This window comes from Gekko japonicus, unplaced genomic scaffold, assembly GCF_001447785.1.
Source record: "Gekko japonicus isolate JY-2015 unplaced genomic scaffold, Gekko_japonicus_V1.1 scaffold853, whole genome shotgun sequence".
In the NCBI taxonomy this organism is placed as follows: domain Eukaryota; kingdom Metazoa; phylum Chordata; class Lepidosauria; order Squamata; family Gekkonidae; genus Gekko; species Gekko japonicus.
This window is the reverse complement of record NW_015164210.1, coordinates 476,276-502,504: the sequence shown is the minus strand read 5'-3', so window position 1 is coordinate 502,504 and position 26,229 is coordinate 476,276. Positions and strand designations below refer to the sequence as shown.

Sequence of the window (26,229 nt, the reverse complement as noted above, 5' to 3'; positions counted from 1 at the left end):
TCTGCAACCATAACTGTGCTGTGTGTATACACAGGTTCTTTAAACAATACACACTTCTGCTGATTTCTTTAACATTAAAAAAGCCAATATTGAACAGCTGTTGCCACTCTAAAAGACACTAAATAATCTGGTCCCATCGAAAGGACAGGATAGTATCAAACATGGGGTGATGGTATGGAACCTCTCCTCTCCTCATTAAATATGGATGTCAAGAGACCTTTTTAATTTTTATGGGAGGGAAATATTTTATACCCCTCTATACCCATCTATACTATACTGGCAAAGCAGCATCTAGCAAGACTTTGTAAAACACAGCAGAGGTTTTGCAAAGCAGGTCAGAGTTAATGCAGGCAAAAAGTAATTCTTCAGGTGTTGCTGGAAGAACTACTGATGTACAGTTTTTAAAAATCAGCAAAATGCTTTGTTCCCTTCCTTAATGTGAATTGTACTGTTTGCTAGATATGCAAATAGGCATGAGATGAGGACTAGAGTGATGGGGGGTTTTATATCACAGGCACAGAAAAGGTAGTACTACTTACATTATGCCATTTTAAGGGACCGCATATGGAGACTCCCAGAAAGTAAAAATAGTAACATTTTGAGATTCATGGGACATCGAAATGGTCAGGGTACTTTCAGGCCGTGTAGGCAACTTAAACTTGGTGCACATGTAGTTGAAGGCATCCTTTATTACCAAAACAATCAGAAGTCCTGTGGATCCTTAAAGGCAGGAGTCCCCAACCTTTTTCAGCCTGCTGGCACTTTTGGATTCTGAAACAGCAGGCTGGGGACAGCCACAAAATGGTTGCCACAAACTGGCTACTGTAGCAGGTAGAGCCAGCCACAATATGGCTGCTGCACCTTACTTTCAATCACACAGTGCAGGTCCTTTGTGCTGTGCTGGCAGCTGCCGCCAAAGCAACAATTTAAAAATCTGCACAGCCAATCAAAAATCCAATCACCGCCCTGACCTGGATAGCCCAGGCAAGCCCAATCTTGTCAGATCTCGGAAACTAAGCAGGGTCGACTCCGGCAAGTACCTGGAAGGGAGACCTCCTTGAAATACCAGCAGTCGGGAGGCGGGGGCAGGCTTTATTCAGCCACCCCTCTGAATATCCTCCGGGCCCCCAGTAGGGATCAGTCACCAGAGTCTAACAAGTTTTTTTATTCTAGCATACGCATTCACAGAATAAAGCCCACACTGCAAACTATCTGTGAGTACAAATATTTCCAGTGAAGCACAGAGAAAGCTAATATTTGGTACATTCATAGCCCAAGTTATCCTGACGACCACAAAAATCTTAAGATGGGAATTGTTTATATCTAATTGAGAAATCTGGGACAAGAGAATGATCTTCCAACAAGGGCCGGTTATGCCAACACAGAGCAACCAAACTGCCCACGGGATAGAATTCTCGGCAGCGGGATTTCTTCTAAGGTACTTCATGGGAAAATGTCACGCCACAGTATTATGAATCCCTCCCTAGGCCGTCATCATCATTAGAGGTTCGTATTTATAAACTTGCATTCCCGATCACACCACTAGGCTTTTTATAACTGCTCCCCACTTAGGCAGCCGGCCAACTTTCAGTTCATGGGAAAGTCCTCCTTGCCAAGCTTTGATCTGAAATAAGATACTATGAAAGACTGCATCATAATAATTTTTTTTAAAAAAAGAACCAGATACTGGAACATCTTCTGAATTTCTGTCTGCCCCCCCAGTAGAAACAATCACACACAGCTATGGCAAAGCGCCAGTTGCAACAGCAACAGAAACCACAATATAAATAACCACACTGGCTTTTCATGGCCTGCATTTCCACACAAGTAGACAAAGAGAAGCGAGTGTACCTTGAACGGTCTGAACAACAAATAGAGCTCCCGGGGTTTGATGTCCAAAGGCAGGCCACTGACAAAGAGCGTCCGTACCTTTAAAAGAAAACAGAAAAGCCATCTGTTAAGAACAATCAGGCAGCTCTGAGCACTTCCAAAATAAACTATGATTTCGTCAGCTCTGCCATGGATGCAACTAGTCATGATGTGGGAGATCTATGACCACTATGTGGGTGGGATTTTTTCCTTTTTGAGTTATATCTAATCTGGCCTTGTGCTAGCCCCTTGTGGCACATCAACAGCCAAGAGAAATTTGAGCTATCGTCTAATTTTTGTGTGTGCGGTCTTTTTAATTTTCAATAAAAATCATGTACACTTGTGTATATTATACGATAAGGAAGCAGAATAACAACAAATTGAGTCATTTTTATAGCTTTTAGATTTCCAGATCTATGTCAATATAACTGATATAAGGCCTATTATCCTACATATGTAACCTCTACCCCCAAAAAACTAACTTCTTCTCTCTGATAATCAATCTTGGCAAATAGTTTCTAATTTAATTATCTCAGTGAGGTAAGACATCCGTAATTATCAAATGTTCAAAGTTCACCGAGACAGCCAGAATATTTTTTAAAAGAGAAACATCAATTTATACCTGTTGACTATCAAATCCTGTTTTATCTAATCCTGTCTTATCTAACTCTAGTTGTATAATTCACTGACCGATCCTAAATACACCGTAACATCTCCTCTTTCACATTAGAGTTAGGATACTGATAATTCCTATATTTAATAAAAAGGTAACCAAACCTTAGCAAAATTTTTACTTGACCAAAATTTATGAAACCACATATTTATTCATAACCGTCACGTGGCCAAGCCTTAACTAACCAAAGATACTTTTTGTTGCCATCTTTTCGTTTCCATACTTGAGCTACCCATTCTGGCTGCAATAATTAGCTCTTTTCCCAGGGCTACTAGTACTTCATTGCTTTCCCAAGGCTACTGATTTATGAAAACCCCACCCACGCACCCCTCACAGGATTTCTTCCCCTCGTAAAGCTATTTCCTGTCTACCCTAATGCACCAAGGTTCCCAGCAGGAAACTGAAAAGACCATTTTGAGGGGCCTGAGTATAAACCCACCCAAGCCTGGACTGATACCTGAGGTAAACGGACAGGCACAAAATGGTTTGCTTTTTCAAAGTGAATAAGAATGAACTTTATTCCCAAAAAAAATACATAAATTGAGGTAAATATTAACACAACCAGCCGTCCTCTTTGCAGTGCGTGACAAAGGACAAAACCCCAGTGCACTGCCGTCGCATCTGATTGCATAATGGCGGATCAGAATGCGACAGCGCAAATGTCAGGTTCCACAGCCAACAACGAAGTACACGCTTATCGGAACGGTTATACTTTATTGAAGAGCTATAGATGCATTAACAGAAGCACTGTTAAGAATGGCGTTGCCCCTACAAGCACAATGAGATATAGGGCATTCGCATGCACCCCCCCTTCCATAGGCCAATTAGCCATATTCCCGCGCGCGGGAGAAGGAGCCCCAGACCGTTAGAAACGAAGCTGGGAACCGATAGCGCTCCCACGGTCTTCTCTTCACTCCAGACACTACACCACCTGCACCTCTTAGAGATAACAGCGTTACAGCAGAGACGAAGCACAAAAGGAATGCAACAGCAATTAGTACACAGAACAGGGAAGCTGATGGCCTCCTGAACTATCATGGCAGCATAGCTGACATTACGTCTCCCCCCCACCCCAACGTTTTCTGGCACATATGGCCGGGGCCAAAATATGTTAAGAAGAGAAGACGAGATTGGATTTATACCCCGCCCTTCACTACCCAAAGGAGTCTCAGAGCGGCTTACAATCTCCTTTCCCTTCCCCTCCCCACAACAGACCCCCTGTGAGATAGGTGGGGCTGAGAGAGCTCTGACAGAAACTGCTCTTTTTCAAGAACAGCTGTGCCAGAACTACGGCTTGCCCAAGGTCATCCAGCAGGTGCAAGTGGAGGAGGGGGGACTCAAACCCGGTTCTCCCAGATTAGAGTCTGTGCACTTAACCACTACACCAAACTGGCTGTTTCAGGCTATTGTAATTTTTTGATGGGCTGTTTATTTACAATGATTTATTGTCTTACATTATGCTTGCAAGTCTCCTTGGAAGACCTAAATAGTGGAAAGGCGCACAACAGGAACAAACGAACTCCTCAGGGAGGCTTGCCAGATTACACCCTGTTTGGAATTCATATGGGTTGGATCCTGCAATCTGTCAGTCGATGGTGCTGGCCGTGGCAAATGTTTCCCACACCTGCTTCCTTCATGTAATCCCTTCTGACCCCGGAAACACTGATCCTCAGTATCAGGGGATCCACACTGATCGCACAGAATCAACTCTGGAATCAACTTTTCTAGGATCCGAAGAGACTGCTGCAAGGAGGGGGACGTGGTAAAGATCCATATTTGTTGTATTTTACCTTGAATGCATGACGACTAATAATAATGTGCTTTCAAGTCATAAATGACTTATGGTGACCCCCCCATAAGGCAAAAGATGTTCAGAGGTGGTTTGCCATTGCCTGCCTCTGCCTAGTGACTCAGGTCTTCTTTGGTGGTCTCCCATCCTAGTATCAACTATGGCCAACCCCACTTACCGTCCAAACTGAAATTAGCTTAGACTAATCTGAGCTATTCAGGCTGCTAGACTAAGACATTTTATAAATAAAATTTTAGCACTTCCCTTGCCACTGCACCAGAGCATTTTGAAAAGTTTGTCCCCCCAACAGTCACACAAAAAGTCTGCATTTGCTTATGAAAGAAACTGACATTATGAAAGAACCCCCCCCGTCCATCCGTCCCCCGTTTAGGACTCTCTCTCTCTCTCATTACAAGACATTCCCAGCTTGTTTCTTGGCATTACGACTTGCCTAGTTCACAGCCGATCTTTGAAATCTACTGTACAATCTCCCGCAAATTAGGAATGCAGGTTCATTCCAGACTCATAAAGAACTGCTCATATCTAATTTTGGAACATGAAACGTCTAACTTTTGTTTGCCCACCTCATGCTTCCACAAACCCAAATGTTTTCTTTATAGTGTGCCAGAAGCCCTGAAGCATTAGGAAGAATGCTCCTTTTAAAGGTAATCTGCACATGACGCAAAACGCTTTGGCTCGTGCTTCTTTCTATGCAAGATACGTGCCCAGCTGAACTGCAGGAGGGATCCAGCGGTGCCATATCCAGGTTGGGAAGTGGAGCCTGGAAGATTTGGGAGGCGGAGTCTGGGGAGGGATCTCAGCCGGGATGCGATGCCACAGAGTCCACCCTCCAAAGCAGCCATTTTCTCCAGGGGAACTGATCCCTGTAGTCTGGAGGTCAGCTGTAATTCCGGGGGATCCCCAGGCCTCAGCTGGAGGTTGGCAAGTCTATGTGGGAACCACTGTGAACCAGGCTAAAAGCAATGCAAGGCTCTGTCTTTTGTTTTGCCGTCAAGTGACAGCTGACTTACGGCTACCCTGTAGGGTTTTCAAAGCAAGAGACAAACAGAAGTGGTTTGCCATTGCCTGCCTCTGTGTTGCTGCAAGCTGATATTCCTTGGTGGTCTCCCATCCAAATACTAGCCAGGGCTGACGCGGCTTAGCTCTGGGATCTGATGAGATCGGGCTAGCCTGGGCTAGCCAGGTCAGGGCCAGTTACCCCCATGTAAAGTGAGTGCTCCCTCTTTATTATCCCTGACCTCTTCTTCCCATAGGCCCACCAACACCCAGCTTTAAAGGGGAGTGAACAGCAAAACTACCCTTTGCCAATAAGGTCCAGGGGAGGAAAAGATGGTGAGATCCTAAGAACAACATTTTCCTGAGAACAAGGTCCACTGAGTAGACTTGCTCAGGACTGCACCGCTACAGTGCTATTGTAAGTAGAACTGTGTTTGTCGAAGCCCACTGACTTCAATGGACGTACAAGGCCCACCAACTCCATACTGTTGATCCAGAGCAGTCCACAGGAAGTTATTTTTAACTAGGACAACTCATCAGGTTGCCAGCCTCCAGGTGGGGCCTGGCGATCTCCCGACATTACAACGTATCTCCGGACTACAGCGATCAGCTCCCTTGGAGGGTGGACTCTATGGAAGTATACCCTGCTGGGGCCCCTCCCCAAACCCTGCCCTCCCCAGACTCCACCCCCCCCAATTCTCCAGGAATTTCCCAACCGAGAGTTGGCAACTCTAACAACTCACCACTAGTGGAAATTTGTCTCTCTCTCGCTCTCTGGGTGTGTTCAGACGGGGCATTTACAATGGTATAGGTGCCGGTTGGAATCGGTGTACTTACCGGTGTTCACACGTAGAACATCTGCCTTCCGTCCCTAACCGTTGCAAAGAGCTTTAAACCGTTGTATTCTGCCACTAAGTCCCCAAGTGGTGGTATCCTCCTGAGTGCAACGGTTGTAACTGCTTTACCCCCCATTTGATCGCTCTCCACCATTGTAGAGCCACTTCCGTTCGGAAGCCCGAGGCTTCCGATTTTTGCTCGCCATTTGTTTTTTTGTTAGATTGGCAATATGCGCTTGGGCGAAGCTTCGCCCTGACGTTTGTTTTTTTAAAAAAGAAAAGGTCCTTAGTTTAAGGTTTTAGAGGAGTCCGGGACCTCAGGGAGGCCAGTTTGCTCTTTAAACTTTAAAGGTAAGTCCTCTCTTCAGGGCATGCTTTTCTGGATGGGGTGTTTTGCACATGCGCGAAGATCGCCATTCTGTGGATTGCTGCTTATGCGCATGTGCAAACTGAGTTTAAAAAAAACCAACCGCCGACACCCGCTGTGTGAGAACAGGCATACAGCAATGGGCTCTGCAGACAGGAGGTAAGCGTGATCGTGTTTCAGCCGGCATAAACTGCACCGGTTGGAACCGGTGCAGTTTATGCCAGCTGAAACGCCCCGTCTGAACGCACCCTCTGTGTCATACACACACACACGTGTAAAAGTGCATGTTCTGTGTACCCCTGCCCCCTTTTGACAATTACAAAATACAGCGCTAGCAGCCAACAAAGTCTCTATCACCCAGAGGCAAGAGAGGGACTAAAATCTGTATGGGAAGCGATGCCTCACATATCCCTTTCAACAACTCTCTTAAACTTGTCCATCTCTGGTGGTTGTACACTACGTCAGAACTCCCGAAGCCCATTTTTTAAACACTGCGGCTTATTTTAATGCTTTAACAGTAAACACTACATAGCTTTTATAGCTATAAAAAGAGGTTTAAACTGTTTATGGGAAAGGGCATGGCCTTCTCTTCAGTATCACGGAGCTTTCTGTATGTATATCTTGAAGTGTATGCAAAGTGGTTTTTTTGTGTGTATGCCCAAGATTAACTTGCTGGAATTCAAAAGACCAAAGGCCCAAGAGTTTTGACAGTCTTATTTGAACAAGCAAGTGGAGTAGTGGGGAATCAAACCTGGTTCTCCCAGATTAGAGTCCACACACCTAACCAGTACACCAAACTGGCTCTTTAAACCAAAACATTAACGATCTGAGTTACTAAGGTCACAAATCCTCCATTCTTAATCTGTATCACCCTCGGGAACATCTTTATGAAACTTTTCTGCTTGGTGAATTCTTTAAACTACATACACTCTGCTGAGTGGTGCCCCAAAATGGCTGGAGACCGTGCTTTCCAGACAGAGCTGGTGGCAATTTGAAAGAGCAAACACAGCTTGCGGGGTGTATGCTCAAGCCACTTCCAACTCCGGCAAACTGGTTTGGCAGGTACCTGTATGGTTTCAAAAAGATTTGTTTGCCAGAGGCAATAGTGAGACAGAAGAAAGCGGTCTGTGGGCTACAGGATACAGAAATTTGTCAAACCACCATCAGCCTTCTTGAAACCATCCACAGTAACCTGTTGCAGAAAAACCTGAACAGTTTCTTGCAGCACCTTGCGGCACACATGCAGGTAATGAGTAAATTGCCATGAAATAAAAGACGGTCGGTCTGAGGATACACTGTGTGTGTATGTATGATGAAATGTGCTCGGTTCCACAAAAGCCTGTGCCACAATAAATCTGTTAAGATCAAACTAAGTAAGAATTGGGAGTATATGATCTGACTTGGATAGCCCAGGCTACCACAATCTTGCCAGATCTTGGAAGCCCTGGTTGCTAATCCCCAATTGTGGCCAGGGGATCCACAGTTTGGAGCCCCTCTCCCCACTTCACGGCTATCAGAAAGCCGGGGGGGGGGTTTTTTTTGACCAAAAAGAAAAAAGAAAGCCGGGGGGGAGATAGCTGCTGGGCACTCCATTATACCCTATAGAACCGGTCCACATAGGACTGGGATCCTAAACAGTACGAGTGGAGCTGCGCTTCATTAATGACCACTTTCCATTAATGACCACTCTCAAAAGAAGGTGTCCCCATCCTCCATTATGTCCAACAGAGTGAAAGCGTTTAAAAAGAACACAGTCCCTTTAAATGCCATGGCAGCTCAGAACTCGCTTTGGAGTTCCCTCTTCCAGACCCACCCTCCCCTCCCCTCTCCCGGAGTCTCCTGTTAAGTCCCCTTGCCCGCTTGTAGGCCTCACCAGGCAACCCTATAAGCAGGGCCAGTCCTGGTTAGTTAGTATTTGGATGGGAGACCTCTAAGCAACACCACAGTTGTGACACAGAGGCCAGCAATGGCAAACCACCTCTGAATGTATTTTGCCTCGAAAATCCTATTGGGTTGCCATAAGTCAGCTGTGACTCGATGGCACCTGCTACCCCATTTCCCTTTTTATGTTAAAAACAGTCACAGGGTCCCCAAACTAGATCAGTGCCACGGAACTGGGAAGGAGCATGTGACCCTCTTTCAACCCACCCCATTCCACTATTTGTCCTATGAGATTTGTTTCTAAGTGTCAAAAAATACCTGCATGTCCCCCCCCACCCCACCCCCACTCCAGGAGGGCAGACATAACATTGGGGAAGGAACTGAGACTGGGATCCTAAGCAGTACGAGTGGAGCTGCGCTTCATTAATGACCACTTTCCATTAATGACCACTCTCCTGCCAGCACTCTCCTTCAGCTGCCTGTTTGGTGTAGTGGTTAAGTGCGCAGTGTAGCCAGTTTGGTGTCGTGGTTAAGTGCGCACAGGGTGTCTGTTGTGGGGAGGGGAAGGGAAAGGAGTTTGTAAGCCGCTCTGAGACTCCTTTGGGTAGTGAAGGGCGGGGTATAAATCCAATCTCTTCTTCCTCTTCTTTTACCTCACAGGGTGTCTGTTGTGGGGAGGGGAAGGGAAAGGAGTTTGTAAGCCGCTCTGAGACTCCTTTGGGTAGTGAAGGGCGGGGTATAAATCCAATCTCTTCTTCTTCTTCTTTTACCTTACATGGTGTCTGTTGTGGGGAGGGGAAGGGAAAGGAGTTTGTAAGCTGCTCTGAGACACCTTTGGATAGTGAAGGGCAGGGTATAAATCCAATCTTCTTCTCCTCCTCCTCCTCCTCCTCCTCCTCTTCCTCTTCTTCTTCTATGACACCTGAAATTGTGTCCCAGTGGGTCAGAGGGCCCCCACCCCCCAAACACCACGGGGTCAGAGTGGGGGTGTCGCAGTGAGAAGGAGCAATTGGTAACAATTGCCCACCCCTTCTTCTCTGAGCAGAGATTAAGAGTTTGGGGGAAAGGGGTGGGGGTGAGAAGGTTAGACGTGTTTCCCTTGGTACCACAACCCCTAATTAGATGGGAGGGAGAGAACATGGCTGCTACGAAACATAAAAAAATCAACAACGGGAAAATCTCATCTCTTTGGCGTGTCAGTCTTTACCTGTGCCACAAGACTCGTCTTTTGTTTTTACAAAAATATTGTCTGTCATCAACCTTACAACGTATGCAGCTCCTTCACGCTGGGAAATAACCCAAATAAGCAAACAGTAGATCAGAAGAAGACTTCAATCTATGAAGGAAAAATCTAATGGAAGATAAAGGCTTTTCGCCTTCTTTCTCTCCCCCCCCTCATGCTAGTTAAAGGGAATATTTACATTTAACCCAACAAGGATGTAGAGGGAGTACTAAAAGTGAGTGACAAATGGCCTCTCCTGATCTGATGTAACCATGGCCCCAAAATAATAAAAAAACAACAAACGTGACCTATGTGGGTGAAGAAATTCTCTTCCCGTGAATAAACTACACAGTGCAAAGGTGAAGTTCAAGCTCTGTTGCGTTTTAAAGCAAAACTCTATTAATACAGTTCAGCGAAGGAACAGCAAAAACAGATGAAATCAGCAATTCCTTCTCTACAGTTAAAAACAAAAACTGAACAGCAGTTTTGTACCTTCTATACACATCCAAGGCCTAAAACAATGACTCCGTTCCTGCCCAGGTCAGCATGTCGGTTAACCGAGCAGTTCGATTAACTGGGTGCTGTTTAACAAAGCTTTTACTGTATTTGGCTAAGACCTTTCCAACATGAATTTGTCTACATTTTTTCAGTCACCTAGGTTAGTAGGTAGGTAACTTCTGTCATTCCACAACTGATCTACTTTCAAGGCAAATGAGAAGCATAGGAAGCTATTGCCTTCCTGTGAAGAGTCTACCTTGGGGTGGTGGAGGAGGAGGAGGAGGAGGAGGAGGAGAGATTGGATTTACACCCTGCCCCTGCCCTTCACTGCCTGAAGGAGTCTCAGAGCAGCTTACAATCTCCTTTCCCTTCCTCTCTCCACATGATCAGACACCCTGTGTGTACGGTAGGTGGGGCTGAGAGAGCTCTTTTGAGAACTGCTCATGGGAGAAGAGCTCTGAAAGAATTTGTAACTGACCCAAGGTCACACCAGCAGTTGCATGTGGAGAAGTGGGGAATCAAACCCGGTTCTCCCAGATTAGAGTCCGCACTCCTAACCACTACACCAAACTGGCTCTCTTAAGTTTCAGAGATCTAACCAAACTGACCTTGCTTAGTTTTAGAGATCTAACAGGATCGAGCTATACCATACCACCTTCCCTCACTTTACGTAAGTCAGTAGCCATCATTTTTGTAGTAGTGAATTCCATAACTATGCACTATACAAATTACTTGTTGTCTTCCCTAAGTTTACACTTTTTTAATCATTTAACCGGTGAAGCCCAACATGTCACCCATCGATGCCTTTCTTGGTGTCCTCTTACTTCTTGAGACATGGGGATAAAATTCAAAGGGTCTTGAACCAAACAGGTCACTCCCTAGCCAGCAGGCTACGGTAACTATTCAGCACTGAGCTCATCCCAGGTAGCCACAGGTATACACCCTTTTCTTGGTCATATTATGTCTCTGGGTTTCGGCAACATCTGCCTGTGACGAAGCAGAGAGCAAACCCTCCCCTTTCTTTGGAAAGTGAAACCAAACAGCATCTCCTTCACAAAACAATGAACCAATCCTGACTTTCCTTCACTCCCTCAGAAGAGCCCAGGAGGCATCACCTTTGCATCTGGAGAGAAAACCTATTCAGAAGCAACAGCCTCCGTCATAAGAGGATACTTTGCTTGAACCCATCCCATCCTTTGCGACGTTCTATCCCCTATGGCAACTATTTGATGGTAGCACCCACTACCCCCCCCAAAAAAATTCTTAAAGTGAATGCATGTTCAACAAGATGAGTGGTTCCTGATTTAAACAAATCTGGTAAAACTGACTTAGCACAACAAGGTTATGGGTTAATGGACAGGACTAGAATAACCTTGAATCCCTATTGCTCTGTAAGATACAATCAAAAGCAGCAAGATTACTTCTATAAGCCAAAATCTCCTCATAAAAACTAGAGCTGTACTCTCTCTCTTTGAACCATTTAAAGTATGGCTGCCAAGTTTTCTACTACTGCAGGGTCCCTTCTACTGCTTGAAGAACCGGCAGGAGCAAAATGGGGGGGACGTCATGATGTCACTTCCAGTTCTGAGTCTGGAAGTGATGTCACAGCATCACACAACACTCTAGGAATTTCCAAAATCTCTATGATAAAAGCCATGGAAAATAGAGAATTCCTAATCTGTTGCTGGTGCCACTACCTCATTTCCAGGTCCAAAACCAGAAATGGCATCACAGTGGCAATACCAATTTCCAAAGTCTCCACCCCTTCATTACTTCTAGGGGTCATTGGTCAGGGCTGGCAACCCTGATTTCAAACAGCAACCAGAGATTCACTGGCAACAGAAACCCACTCATGACTTGACTTTCAATTAATTTCATAACACTGCATGTAATCACACTGTGACGACTGAGCCTGTCAGATTTCCTCAATTAGTGAAGGGAACCCATAACAAAAGTATATCAACACCTTCCAAAAAAATAAGTACCTTTTCCAGCAAGTTAACAAGTATTATTTTTCTTCTCTTCGACCCTCCCTTATTCCTCTCATATTTTTTCTTTCTGGTATTAATATACTGTTTCAGCCATGGGCAAAAAACAAGAACCCCCGTGAAATTCCAGAAGAGTTCTTCCAAGCAGCGTGTTGTTTTCTAGAAAGCGAGGCCTAAGACTCCCCTGTCCCCAAGTTTCTGCCAAAAGCATAACAGCTAGAGAAACTATATCTCCAAATGTCCCTGGCTGTACTTTAAGAAAGCCCTGACCTGAATAGCTCAGGCTAGCCTGATCTCCTCAGATCTCGGAAGCTAAGCAGTGTCAGCACTGGCTAGTATTTGGTGGGAGACCACCAAGGAATACCAGGGTCGTGGCCTGGAGGCAGGCAATGGCAAAACACTGCTGAATGTTTCCGGCTTACCTAAGGGACCGCCTTTCCCCATATGTTCCCCCAAGGGCACTACGGTCGGGGAGTCAACATCTCCTGGAAATTCCAGGCCCCAGGGATATTAAATTTGCTGTTACTAGAGCCAGGGCATTTTCGGTGGCGGCTCCTACCTGGTGGAAGGAGCTCCCGGAGGAGATCCAGGCCCTGCGGGACCTTTCTCAGTTCCGCAGGGCCTGTAAGACGGAGCTCTTCCACCAGGCTTTCGAGTAGGAGCCGCCGCCCACCTTGTGTTGTATTGTATTGTTTTATGGTTTTAGTCTGTTTTATCTGTTTTAATTCTGGCACTTGTGCCTTGTTGTTAGCCGCCCTGAGCCTTTGGGGAGGGCGGGATATAAATCCAAAAATAAATAAATAAATAAATAAATAAATTAAAAAATAAATAAATGTCTCTTCCCTTGAAAACCCTACGGGGTCGCCATAAATCAGCCGTGACTTGACCGCACTTTCTACCACCAAGACTCTTCACAGACCATGTCTTCATGCCTGTTCCACACAAAATTAACTCTTAAGAAAATTTAAAAAAAGAAAAACTAGAACAATTTGATGACACTAGCCAACGTTAGTAACGAAGCCCTAGAGACTTATTAAAAGCCTCTCCTCAGTTCAATGATTTACCTTAATTCAGAACAAGGCAGCTAATTTTTTTAAAAAAACAAAACAAAAACAAATCTCTTTTCAATAATTAACAACTGTCAGCAAGTCTAAATAACTCAGCCTGAGCTTAATGGACAGCAAAGACTTAAAAAAAAAAAATCTCAGTCTTGTCTTCTTTGGGGCAATTTGATATATATGTCCTCATCAGATCTAAGGTCATGGTAATCTGAAGGTTGCATTCTGCTGAAGTTCATGCACAGAGTAAGAAAATGTTTAGTTCCGGTTATGCAACAGACGTAAGAAGAGGAACATCTCATGTTCTTTTCAGCATAAATGGATTTACGGAAGAAGAAGAGCTGGTTGTATACCTTGTGACTGGCATCCTTAGAGGTATAACACAGAAAGACGGAGTACTCTCTGTGAGGTAGGTGGGGCTGAGAGAGCTCTTTGAGAACTGCTCTTGAGAGAACAGCTCTGAGAGAACTGTGACTGACCCAAGCTCACACCAGCAGCTGCATGTGGAGGAGTGGGAACTCAAACCCAGTTCTCCCAGGTTAGAACCCGTACTCTTAACCACTACACCAAACTGGCATGTATCCTTACCTACATTCCTCCAACAGAATGGCATTTCTGTTTGGAGAAGAGGGGGCAATGATTTCTGATTCCACCCACCCATTGCAGAACCCCTATTTTGCCCTCTATTCTGTTCCAGAGGGTCTGCTGACAACCAAAAACAAAGGGGGGGGGCTGAGTGGGATGAAGCAGGAGGGGAAAACAGGACTTCTCCACAAAGTCCACAGATTACAGGATACATGCCACTGTGGTGTGTTGTTGGATGCTAAAGCAGAATTCTAATCCACTGTTTGTTACTAACCTGTTAACTCTGGTTTTTATTAACTGTAGGTTTGTCATTACATCTGAATGCAGAAACCCGAGGCACAGACAGAGGGTAGCACAGGGCAACAACAAAATCTTTAGGGTGAGTTAGCTGAGTTGTGCTATTATTTATAAACATGGTTTATAAACCAGTTTGAGTAAAATAAAGTTTCATTATTTGCCCTTGTTGCAAAAAATATACGTTCCAAGGTGGCATCGGAAAGGGACATTTATTTAGGCTACTGTATTAAATTAGTCATATTTCGTTACTGATCTTTGGTATTTTTGTATATTCTCACTCTAGCTTGTTCACAATTTGTGTTTTGTAATTTTGTAACAGCCAATGGCTAATTACAATAAACTAAACCGAGGCCCCGTTTACACGGAGCATTTACCACGCTACAGATACGGATGATAGGCGGATTTTCCGGGCACGATCACACTGCAACATCTGGGAAGCGTAGTGCACCAGTGGCTAACCCGTGGCTTCTTGCCAAAGATATGGAGTAAAAAACTAGTACATACAATGTGCTAGTTTCCGGAAAACGCAGGGCAAGGGCGGGCGTCTGATCGGTTTCCGCTGGAATCCCGTGGCATCCAGCGCCCGCCCATGTCCCGTCGCAAACCGGATGTGGGTGTTGTTGTTTTTTAAAGTCTCCACAGGATGCGCACAAACGCCCACTGGCACATGCGCACACTGTGGTGAGGGGGAAAATTCCCGTTTGCCACGGAAGCGGTGCCTAGTGATTGCCAGTGTGATTGCGCTGCGCCTCTTCTTTGCCGCGCTGCAGGATAGCCATGTGATTGGCACCTAACAACATACCCATGGGACATGTGTTCAGGCTGCCGCACATTACTTTGCTCCGGGGCAAACAGCCACGCTTTCCCCCCGCATTTTCTGGCCCGTGTGACCGGGACCTGAACTTATTAAAATCTGATTTTGTGTAATGGCTGAATGCAAACTGCCAAACGAACTATGGTTTGTTTGTGGGTGCTAAACTGGGATTCTAAACCATGGCTTGTACCTGGCTCATTAACCATGGCTTGTCACAAGCCACGCTGAATCTGCAGTGGGCGGGCTGCTTCCCAAGACCACGGTTCCGCAGTGGAACGGAACTATTCGAACTAAAGTTTCTCAGAATAAAAGGGGAGGTTGGGGTGGGGGCTCTGAAGATCCAATAGGGGTCTCGGCCCTTAAAGCCCCACTGCTGGCTACAGCCCTGCTGAGGACACAGGCTCCCCTTTGTCTTCTCTCAGTATCCCAGTAGTGCTCACTTACTAAGCACAGATATGCTTCAAATATTTCAGACTGTCAAGAACTGGTGTTTAGAAGGCAGGGGAAAAGGGGACTCTACAAAAGATCTACTGTGTTTCAGAGGTCAAGCATGCACTGAAGCAGTGGCACAGAAAACAGGAGGGGAGCTGGCTTGGTGGGCCAGTCTGGTGTAGTGGTTAAGTGCGCGGACTCTAATCTGGGAGAACCAGGTTTGATTCCCCAGTCCTCCACTTGCACCTGGCTGGATGACCTTGGGCAAGCCGTAGTTCTGGTAACAGCTGTCCTCGAAAAAAAAGAGCCGTTTCTGTCAGAGCTCTCTCAGCCCCACCTACCTCACTGGGTGTCTGTTGTGGGGAGGGGAAGGGAAAGGAGTTTGTAAGCCCCTCTGAGACACCTTTGGGTAGTGAAGGGTGGGGGTATAAATCCAATCTCTTCTCTTCTTCTTCTATCAGCAAGACAAAAAACAGGTAAGGGCTATAAAAGGATTTATTTCTAAGAAAGGGAGCTGGAGACTGATGGTCCTTAGCTAAGAGGAAGAGGTGGTTTGGCCTGCAAGAAGCTTCTAACCCTCTCCCTCACCAAGTGCTCTCCCATTTACTGAAACAGACCAATGGTGAATGGCCTCTGTATGTAGCAAGGCTTTGTCTGCAGACTGGTAACACAAGGGACCTCAGGATAGCCCCTCCAAGTTTCTGCTTGGAGGCTAGGGGAAAAAAGGCAAGCAGCAGACAAAAAGGGATCTATGATAAGATGGTGGCTTAGAAAACTAACCAGGGCCCCGGTCACACAGGAGGTTTAGGGCCGGAAGAGGGCCGGATCGGGGGCGCAGCAAACAGGTGCGACCCCACCGCAACATCTGGGAAGCGGCGCGCACCCATCCCCGATCTGGCCCTTCAGGCCGAAAATCCGCAGGGAAAACAAACCACCTACAGAGGTGGACTTACCAGAAAGGCCGCGGCAAGCGCGGCCGTGGGATCGCCGGCGCGTCCTTCTGCCGGCGCATCTGAGGCTCCTGGCCGAACTGCGCATGCGCACGCATGCGCAGCCGGCTGCCTTGGTCTCCCGTCGGTGGCTTCCTCCCCGGCATCTGATCATGCCAGGGAGCAACGGCACAGCGGCTCAGGGGATCTGTGTGATCCCGCCACCGATTGTCTCTTTTGGTGCGACTCTGAATAGCTGCACTTTGGCCGTGTTTTTTTCTGCCGGGGCCCAGGATTTGTGCAACAGTGGGTTAAACAAGCCACACTTGAGGGTACCACCAGAATGCAACAGCAGACTCCAGAATTAGATGGGAAACATTTTGCATTTACCATAGGAGACTCAGTAAATACAATGGGTACAAGGGGAGGTCTATCAAGGTCAGATTGTGTACCCTGCCTGGCAGTCAGAGGGTCTTAAGAGGGTGGTCTTTCGTAATATCTACAACCTGATCCTTGAACTACAGACGCCAGAGACTGAAGCTAGGACTTTCTGCATGCAAAGCAGATGCTCTACCACTGAGCCACAGCCCCTCTCCATCTCACAACTGCAACATGGGAACTGGTCTACCTACTGGGACGATTGCAAGCATCGCTGAGATAATGAACAGCTGGGGAAAGACAATAAGGTTTGAAAGGAGTCTGAAAGGCTTTGTTTCCCTTGGAGCAAACACATTCTGTGTGTTCCCGCACTGCTCAAACAGGATCTCCAGGTGTTTGAAAGAAAACCCCCACTAAACCTGCTTATCGGAGACAAAAGAGGGACCAGTGACCCTACTAGGAGGCCAATCGTGTCATCATCTAAAAGTACTTTGAACACTCTCTGAAGCGCTAAGTACACTGATAAATATACTTGCTGTTACACTAGTATAAAATTGATGCAAGTTTGGAGCCTACTATTCTGGCCATACATCAGCTTTCCCAGAAAAACCGAGCACTGTTCCCCTTTGCAAAGTCTGCATATGCAAAGCTAAACTTAAGAGAGAACTGTCGTGCTTCTTCCCAGGCACAGGGCAGAATCCGTCCCTCACAGCTGCCAGAACAAGCCGGTTGTGAAGATCTCTATTAAAGTTCACCAGGGGACAATGGAAACAAACCCCTAGCAGAGAGATTCCTGGGACCGAGAGAGAGAAGCTGGAGCCGTGTAATCTCTCATAATTTCTTTGGCCGCAGACCAGAACTTTAGGACAAAATGTCAAAATCCCCATAAATGGAGAAGGGGGCTGGTGCCAGCGCATCTGTATCAGAGTTGATCTGGGATGTTAAGTTTTCCAAGGGTTCCACATACGAGGCCAAGTCATTTTTAACCTGAATCCCACCCCCACATCAGATACCCAAGACCACGACATGCAACGCCTGGGGCCAGCATTTATTTGCAATATTTAGATATGGTTTCTATTTCCACTGTTGCTCTATGTAGGTGAAAGTTTTGCAAATAATTCCCCTAATGGTCTGCAGGCATATTTGACAGAACGCCTTGCGCAGTGTGCAGACTTCCTAGCTGGAAACCAGCCCATGTGTCCAAATTAAACCAGAGGCACAAGACTAGCATATGGAAAATCATTTTTCACACTGAGATAAGAATGCAGACAAAACCCTGGCAATTGGTGCTCCCTAAATTAATGCAGTTACCACTTTTTCTTAACATTATTTTTTGTAAAAGCAACCTTGCAAATCAACAGAAATTTTACCAGAGTGTAAAATTCTTTTGCTAGTAGGGTTGGCAGGTCCGATCTTTGAGCCGGCAGGGGAGAGACTTTACAGGAGGCGGGAGGAGCGTCACAACATAAACAGGAGGTGACGTAGGCACGTCAGGGACGATGCTCTGGTTTTGGGGCAAAACTCTATGGTAGAATTTTGCCCAAAAACCAGAGCGTCATCCCCCCACCCACATCCCCAGTGTGCCGACATCATATCCGGTTTTTGTAGGCACGTCACAACGATTTCTCGGTTCTTACCAGTAAGGGGGTGATCGGAGGGCCAGGGGGGGGCGGAGAGGAGTACCCAAAAGCGGGAGACCCCTGCCCGCACCAAGCAGTCTGGCAACCCTGTTTGCTAGCCTGCCTGTTGGCCCCTCACCACCATTTGTGGCCTAAAACAAGAGTTCTGGAGAACTCGGAAGCTCACACACAGTTTTGTGCCACTGTGGCTGACGTATTACATGGTTTTGTTCTTGGTTTTTCCTTTCTACCAACTAATGGAAAACTTTCTGGCTTGACTGTCTGGAACCAAATTCACTGCTTGTGTTCCTAAAGGCAGGTGAGGGGCGAGGAGGAACAAATGCCCACAGAAACTGAGTTGGGGTAAAACAGGCCAGAGCTTTATCGATTACAGCTACCAGAGCATTGGCACAACATTGGGCAAAGATCCAGGAGTCAGGTGACCTGCCTGTGGGCCAATGGGATCCTTCCCCGGCCTGCATGCTGGGGGGAAACTTGGGATGGCAAGTCCAGTGGTCCCACATGGGCACAAGCCTCTGTGTGGTTCTCTTGCCACCTGTGAGCGGAGCCAAGCCAAGCAACCGCCTCTGAACTGGGCATGCCACTACATGGCTCCAACCCCGAGACCATATAAGGGGATCCCCATCCAGGGGAAGCAGGCATGCAGGCAAAGTCTCTCCCTAATGGATCCGACCCGATGCCTAGGACCAAAGACGAACTGGAGGAGCTCCAGCAACCACATGGCCCTAAAACAGGGAGGGGCTGACCAGGGGGAAGGCCCTTCAACCAAGGCCCTGCCTTGGCCCTCCCCCACCAGTCAACAAAGCAGCTGGTCATTGGGCAATGAGTGAGATGCCGCCACCCCCTGGAGACAACAGCCACGCCCAGGTGGCCTGAAGTCGCTCTGGGTGCAAAAACTTGCCTCCTCATACTGCCTTCGGCCCGCAAAACAACCCCCAGGTAAATCTAGGGCTCTGCCTTGCCCACAAAGATGACCAGGCAAGCTACTATTTTGCAAGCCTAAATATATACAGTGGACAGTTTGTCACGTGGCGAGCATTCTTACACCAGAGGAAATATTATCAGTCCAACCTAATTCTTCTTTCAGGGGAGACAGCTCATGTTAGAGGAGTTAATATAGTAAACCCAGTTGTCGCTCCACTCCAAATGCTGCATAGTAACCAGTTTGAAAAATTAAGGCAATCATCTTTAACAGCAGGTAAGGATCCTATGAAGTAGGCCAATATTACTGCCAATGTTGAGTATACAAAGAACACACATCCGTTATTTAAGATATTTATAGCCTTCCTTTCAACCTCAATAGATAAAAAGAACACTAAAATCCTAAAACACGGAAACAGTCATCCTTACAACAGGTGGATCGTATAGGAGACAAGGAGGCTCTGAGACAGACAGGCGGTGCCATACTAGTCAGTGGCACTTACTCCCAGAAGAGCGTTCTTAGGATTTCACGGACAGTGACTTGCCTAAGGCTATCAGGGCAGGGACCAATCTGGGATCACGCTCTTAGGATGAATGAAACATGACAGAAGGCAGGGTCCTCACCCGCATGCCAAGTCCCCTTCCCAAACTGTGTAGTTGCCAGTGCATGACACACCAAACACTTCTGTGCTTTCGTACCCGTGTCCACGCAGCAACCCAATAACATTTCCCTCTATGCAAACACAATGCATTTCTGAGACTGCCTATTATGGGGAAAGGGGAGGGGACAAGGGGTCCTTTTTGATTGCCAGCCGCCACATATTAGCTGTCGTGCCTTGACTACTAGACTACTGTATGCTAAGCCCTCAACAAGAAGTTCCACCTACACAGTAGGACAGGATTCTTTTACAGGTAGATATGGTTAAATGGGCACATGTAGATGTGGCTACTGCAAGAAAACCACTCTGTGCTGCACTAGCTTGCCTCATTCCCCACCCTTAAAAAACTGATTGGGGAGAAAAATGACTGCAAAAATGGACTCCACAGCAATGCTCTAGGAATCTCCCCATGTCCCTGTGGTTTGTACCATAAAGATTAGGAGAAACTCCTAGAGCGTCACCCAGAAGTGATGACAGATCCTCTCCAAACTTCACCCTCCCCAGGGACTTCCCTCAAAATCTCCTGGCATTTGCCAAGGCAGAGTTGTCAACCCTAGCTTGCATCAGTTATTCACCTGTTACTCCAAGAGGCTGAGCAGTTGTTGCTCTGTGCAAGATCCTACCCCATCACATTTTTAAAACAGCTTCCCGTCGCCTTCACTAATTTTCATACCCAAGACAGCTTTGCCCTCGAATCTGACCTTGCCCTCTGTCACATATAATAAAACAAGCTATTCTGAAGTACGCTTCTTTGTCCTTTAGTTCCTCTATCGTTACACCCCTTCTCAGGTTATGCCAAGTCCCACAGAAACATTCCATTTTGTCGTTTGTTTGTGCCAGTGCAAGACAGTTCCCCAGGACATGTATTAGCAAAATATAAAACTACTTCTGATATCACTCCGCTCAGGGCTTTTTTTGTAGAAAAAGCCCAGCAGGAGCTCATTAGCATAATAGGCCACACCCCTGGCAGCACACCTCATTCGCATATTAGGCCACACCCCATGTTACCAGAAGTGTGGTCATCCAGCCACACCCACCTTTTGCTTCTTATTCTCTTTACCTTGTTTGTTGTCAAAACCCAGGGCTTTTTGCATGTTAGGCCACACACCCCTAATTGTAGCCAATCCGAATGAGTTTCTGCTGTTGGGTGTGGCCTATTATGCTAATGAGTTCCTGCTGGGCGTGGCCAACTCGGGAGCCAGCCGGAACTCCGTTCCTGTGCGTTCCTGCCCAAAAATAGCCCTGACTCCGCTAATCTAATAATAGGCACGCAACGAGACTTCACGCTCCCTGCAAAATTAAAAGGACACACTACATGATGGGGGGGGGGGGCAGACCTGTGTCTTAAAGGACCTCTTTACAGATTCCAGAGTATGCAGGTGAGGAAGGTGCTGGGATGTGGGTATTATTTGGCCTGTTGGGAAAACCCAAGAATGCGCATGTGGGTTTCTCTGGGCATAGAGCAAGGGTCATTGGGAGAGTGTCAAGGGTCAGTGAGGGAGTAGGGGGGTAGCTGTGAATTTCCTGCATTGTGCAGGAGGGTTAGATTAGATTGCCCTTAGGGTTCCTTCCAGCTCTCTATTTCTGTGTCTCCCCAAAGGGAAAATGGCAATCCCAGGACTATTTCAGGTTGTGAAAATGGTGCAGGAGGGAAGGCCGAAGTTTCATCTCCACACACACCACAGGCACCATCTGAATCAGCAACTATGCCTGTTTGGGATTAACAACCCACAACTCACATCTGACTGTTATAGCCATAGGGTGATGACCCCAGGCCCAATTTATGTACTCTATGATTCATTAAGACATCACTGACATGCTGCAAAGTGGGGAAGGAGAGAGAAGGAGAGGAATTGCAGGTAAGTGGAACAGGGGTATTGAAATGTCTTCTCCCCAGACTATTTTCCCTGTAAAAAAACCCTCTTGCCTCGTGCTGTTTTATTTCTAGCCAGGCTCAGAGATTACAGATGGGGGCAGGGTGGGAGGAGAAACGGAAAGAGGAGGGGTTGCAGAGAAAAAGCAGTAGGCAGAGGAAGAATTCAGCACTCCCTCTTGCCTGCTGTTTTACAGCTGTTTGCCTTCAAAGGCCCAGGTCTGCCCACAGCAACATCTGTCTCTCACCCTTACATACTGTACATACTGTATCGTACAGACTGGTTTGTCCTAATAAGTGCATCTGGCTGACCCCCTGTGAATTCTGTTACAACGGTCTAACAAATCACTACCCAATTTTCATCTTAGTTCCTCTGATGTCACCACACTGATGGTTCAACTATCTAGGCCACGCAATGATGATGCACTTTCTCAACCACAACAGGGAACTTGGCAAGCCTCTGTCCTAGAGACAGTTGTTGGCTTTGTACCTCACCTGTTTCAGATGCAGCCCAGCTCTTTTAAATCAAGCTTTTTAATTCTATTTTCAAAAACAAAAGGGAGAGCTTTTAGTAACCTGCACTGCCAAGTCACCTAGTCGTTTGCCTAAGGCGTATCTAGGCAACAAATGCCTTATCATCATCCTAAAATCTGTACAATCCTGCAGAAGTCAGGTAGGGATTCCTCTATGAAGAGATCAACAATGAGGACAACCTCCAAGGAAAAGCAACTTGTCTTTTACTTCCATTCTCTCTGTACAATCTGAAGCCACAAAGGCATTGGTACATTCTAAGGCAAGGGTGTCAAACAAGCGGCCCGAGGGCCAGATCAGGCCCCCAGAGGGCTTCTATCAGGCCCGCAAGGGACTGGCTGTCTCCTGCTTCTTCCTCCAGTTCTGCTGCTGCATCATAGCTTGCTTTCCCAGACTCTCTCAATCGCTCAGGAGAGATAGATAGACAAGCTTCTGCTCCCTGCACTGGGCTGAGGCTCCTCCCCCTCCCAGATTGCCACAGCACAGACATTTTGATGCAATAATTCAGAGCAAGAAGCGTCAGTTATCAGAGACTGCTAAATAAACGAAATATTGCAAGAATGCTAATGTTTCAAGTATGTTTTTATTTTAAGTAAAAACAATCTTTGTGTTTGTGTCCTTTATCAAGTTTATATCTCTGCTCCCTGGCATTACATTTTATGATACACATGGCCCAGCCCGACAAAGTCCAATTTATGTCAAATCCGGCCCTCCATAACAAATGAGTTCAACACCCCTGTTCTAAGGTGACCCAGTACACACACATCTCTATCTCCCTGTGCCTCCTCTTCAGTTCAGTGCATTTTTATTCCACCCTTCATCTAAGCAGGTGATATACATGGTTTCGCCCTTCTCTTTATCTTCACAACAACCTTATACAGTAGGTTAGGCTGGGAAAGGGTGATGGGCCTAAAGCCAGCCAGCAAGCTTCATCACAGAATGATAATCTGAGGTTGGATCTCCTACTAGGACACTGGAACCACACCACCATGCTGGCTTCTGGACCCATCACAGCAGCATGGCTTACAAGACCTATCCAGGGAGGGGCTGTGGTTCGGTGGTAGAGCATCTGTTTGGCATGCAGAAGGCCCCAGGTTCAATTCCCAGCATCTCCAGCTAAGAAGCCCAGGTGGTAGGAGATGTGAAAGTCTTCTGCTGGAGACCCTGAAGAGCCACTGCCAGTCTCAGTAGACAATGCTGACCTGGATGGACCAAAGCTCATACATGGTTTCTCCCTTCCCTTTATCTTCACAACAACCTTATACAGTAGGTTAGGCTGGGAAAGGGTGATGGGCCTAAAGCCAGCCAGCAAGCTTCATCACAGAAGGATAATCTGAGCTTGGATCTCCTACTAGGACACTGGAACCACACTGGAAGTCCTACTGGACCCATCACAGCAGCATGGCTCACAAGACCTATCCAGGGAGGGGCTGTGGTTCAGTGGTGGAGCATCTGTTTGGCATGCAGAAGGCCCCAGGTTCAATTCCCAGCATCTCCAGTTAAGAAGCCCAGGTGGTAGGAGATGTGGAAGTCTTCTGCTGGAGACCCTGAAGAGCCACTGCCAGTCTCAGTAGACAATGCTGACCTGGATGGACCAAAGCTCCGATTCAGCTTCAAGTATTCTCATCTATCCAGTAAGTCCAGCACAACCAACTCTCTACAGCGCACAGGGGATTCAAACACCCCGTCCCTTTCCCAGAAACATGAAACTGTGCACCAGATGTTTCATCACCAACACGTTTAACCACTAAGGCAGAGGTGTGAAACTCATTTGTTATGAGGGCCGGATCTGACATAAATGCCACTTTGCCGGGCCAGGCCATGTGTGCCGTAAAACATAATGCCAGGTACTGAAGATGAAACTGTATAAGGGACAGCAGCTGGTAAGCTCCGAGTTGGTCTATCCTCACTGCAAGGCCCCATGGGCTGGGAAGGGGGGTGGAGGAAAACCCACCTAGGCGGACTGGAGAGCCAGCAGTACAGCACTGGGCAGATGCTCCCACAATGCTTGACTCCTGCAGATGAGGTTGTTCTGCCATGCTGATGCCACAACTGGAGTGGCTCCGCCCAGTCCCCCCAGCACTTCCTCCCTTGCATCGGTTGCTCGCGGGCCACATAAAAGCCCTAGATGGGCCTGATCCGGCCCCCAGGCCTTATGTTTGACACTCCCGCACTAAGGCAAGTTTTGGATGGCTCCATCTTCCTCTTCTAGTCCTGAAGAACACACATGCAGTCCTTGGTCGCCATTTTCAAGTGTTAACATCAAAATCCCTAGAAATATGTGACTGATACTGAATAACGCTGAAATCCAAACAACAAACTAAAAAAAAAAAGTGATGAGAAGAGACTACCTACTCCAGACGGGGAAATTCTTGGACATTTCAGGGTGGAGCCTGGGGAGGGCAGGATTTGGAGCCAGGTACCTCCTTGGGAAGGAGCTGCGGTGGTTCAAGTGGTTAAGACACTGAACTGCAGGCTGTGGAAGGTCGGTAGTTCAGCAGTTCGAAACCCAAGTGTGCCGCATGACGGAGTGAGCTCCCGTCTCTAGTTCCAGCTCCTGCCAACCTAGCACTTCGAAAGCAAGAAATTGCAAGTAGATAAATAGGTACCACTTCGGTGGGAAGGGAACAGCGTTCCGTGCGCCTTGGTGTTTAGTCATGCCGGCCACATGACCACGGAAACATCTTCGGACAGCGCTGGCTCTTCGGCTTTGAAATGGAGATGAGCACCGTAACCCTAGAGTCGGATTCGACTGGCTTTCGAGCAAGGGAACCTTTACCTTTACCTCCTTGGGAACAGTGTCATAGAGCCCGCCCTCCAAAGCAGCCATTTTCTCCAGGGGAACGGATCTCTGATGTCTGGAGATCTGTTGTGATTCTGGGAGATTTCCAGGCTCTGCCTGGAGGTTGGCAACCCCCTGCCACAGGTACTGAACTGCAGGTGCTCTGAGGAGTGAGCGTAGGAGAATGCAAGACTCAAAGAGAAACGTAATCTCTTTAGCAGTGGCTCTTGTTTCCTTTAGAAGTTCATCCTTGGGTCAGCCAACTGTAAAACATCATTACTGTTTTAGTCAAGTCAAGGGTGAGTTTGGGCATGGGGGGGGGGACAGTTAGTGAACCGTAACCCTAGAGTCGGATTCGACTGGCTTTCGAGCAAGGGAACCTTTACCTTTACCTCCTTGGGAACAGTGTCATAGAGCCCGCCCTCCAAAGCAGCCATTTTCTCCAGGGGAACGGATCTCTGATGTCTGGAGATCTGTTGTGATTCTGGGAGATTTCCAGGCTCTGCCTGGAGGTTGGCAACCCCCTGCCACAGGTACTGAACTGCAGGTGCTCTGAGGAGTGAGCGTAGGAGAATGCAAGACTCAAAGAGAAACGTAATCTCTTTAGCAGTGGCTCTTGTTTCCTTTAGAAGTTCATCCTTGGGTCAGCCAACTGTAAAACATCATTACTGTTTTAGTCAAGTCAAGGGTGAGTTTGGGCATGGGGGGGGGACAGTTAGTGAATGGGCTTCTCCCCTCGCCCGAGGATCCTTTCATTTGGCGTCTATATTGAAAGACAAGTTCTATTATTAGCTCTACAAGATCAAGATTATTGAACAGGAGAGGGCAAGCACAAACTATAATTGTGCATTTAATAAAGGTCTCCAAGTTTCCACTCCACAGAGACTCATTAAGACCTCTGGCCAAGCTATAAGGGGCCCGTGTATATTTCATTAAGCCTTAAGATAAGGAAATGGGACAAGGGAGTCAGACACGAGAAAAGGATAGGCCAGTGATGGCGAACCTTTAAGAGACCGAGTGCCCAAACTGTGACCCAAAACCCACTTATTTATCGCAAAGTGCCAACACGGCAATTTAACCTGAGGTTTTACTTTAGAAAGAACAACTGATACGTTAAGATGATGCAAACAAAGTAAGGAAAGCAATCCCAAATGCTTTCATTTACTTAAAATTATTTGGCAGAGAATTCG

At 46.9% G+C, this 26,229-nt stretch overlaps 1 protein-coding gene across 1 annotated transcript in view; it reads right to left on the bottom strand.

Moving 5' to 3' along the window:
- The window catches only part of RBPMS (RNA binding protein with multiple splicing), a 169,398-nt gene that overhangs the window by 72,138 nt on the left and 71,031 nt on the right, over nt 1-26,229 (bottom strand). The window contains exon 2 of the mRNA XM_015408437.1: nt 1,852-1,929. Coding sequence (XP_015263923.1) covers nt 1,852-1,929 — 78 coding nt within the window. The remainder of the gene's footprint in view (nt 1-1,851; nt 1,930-26,229) is intronic.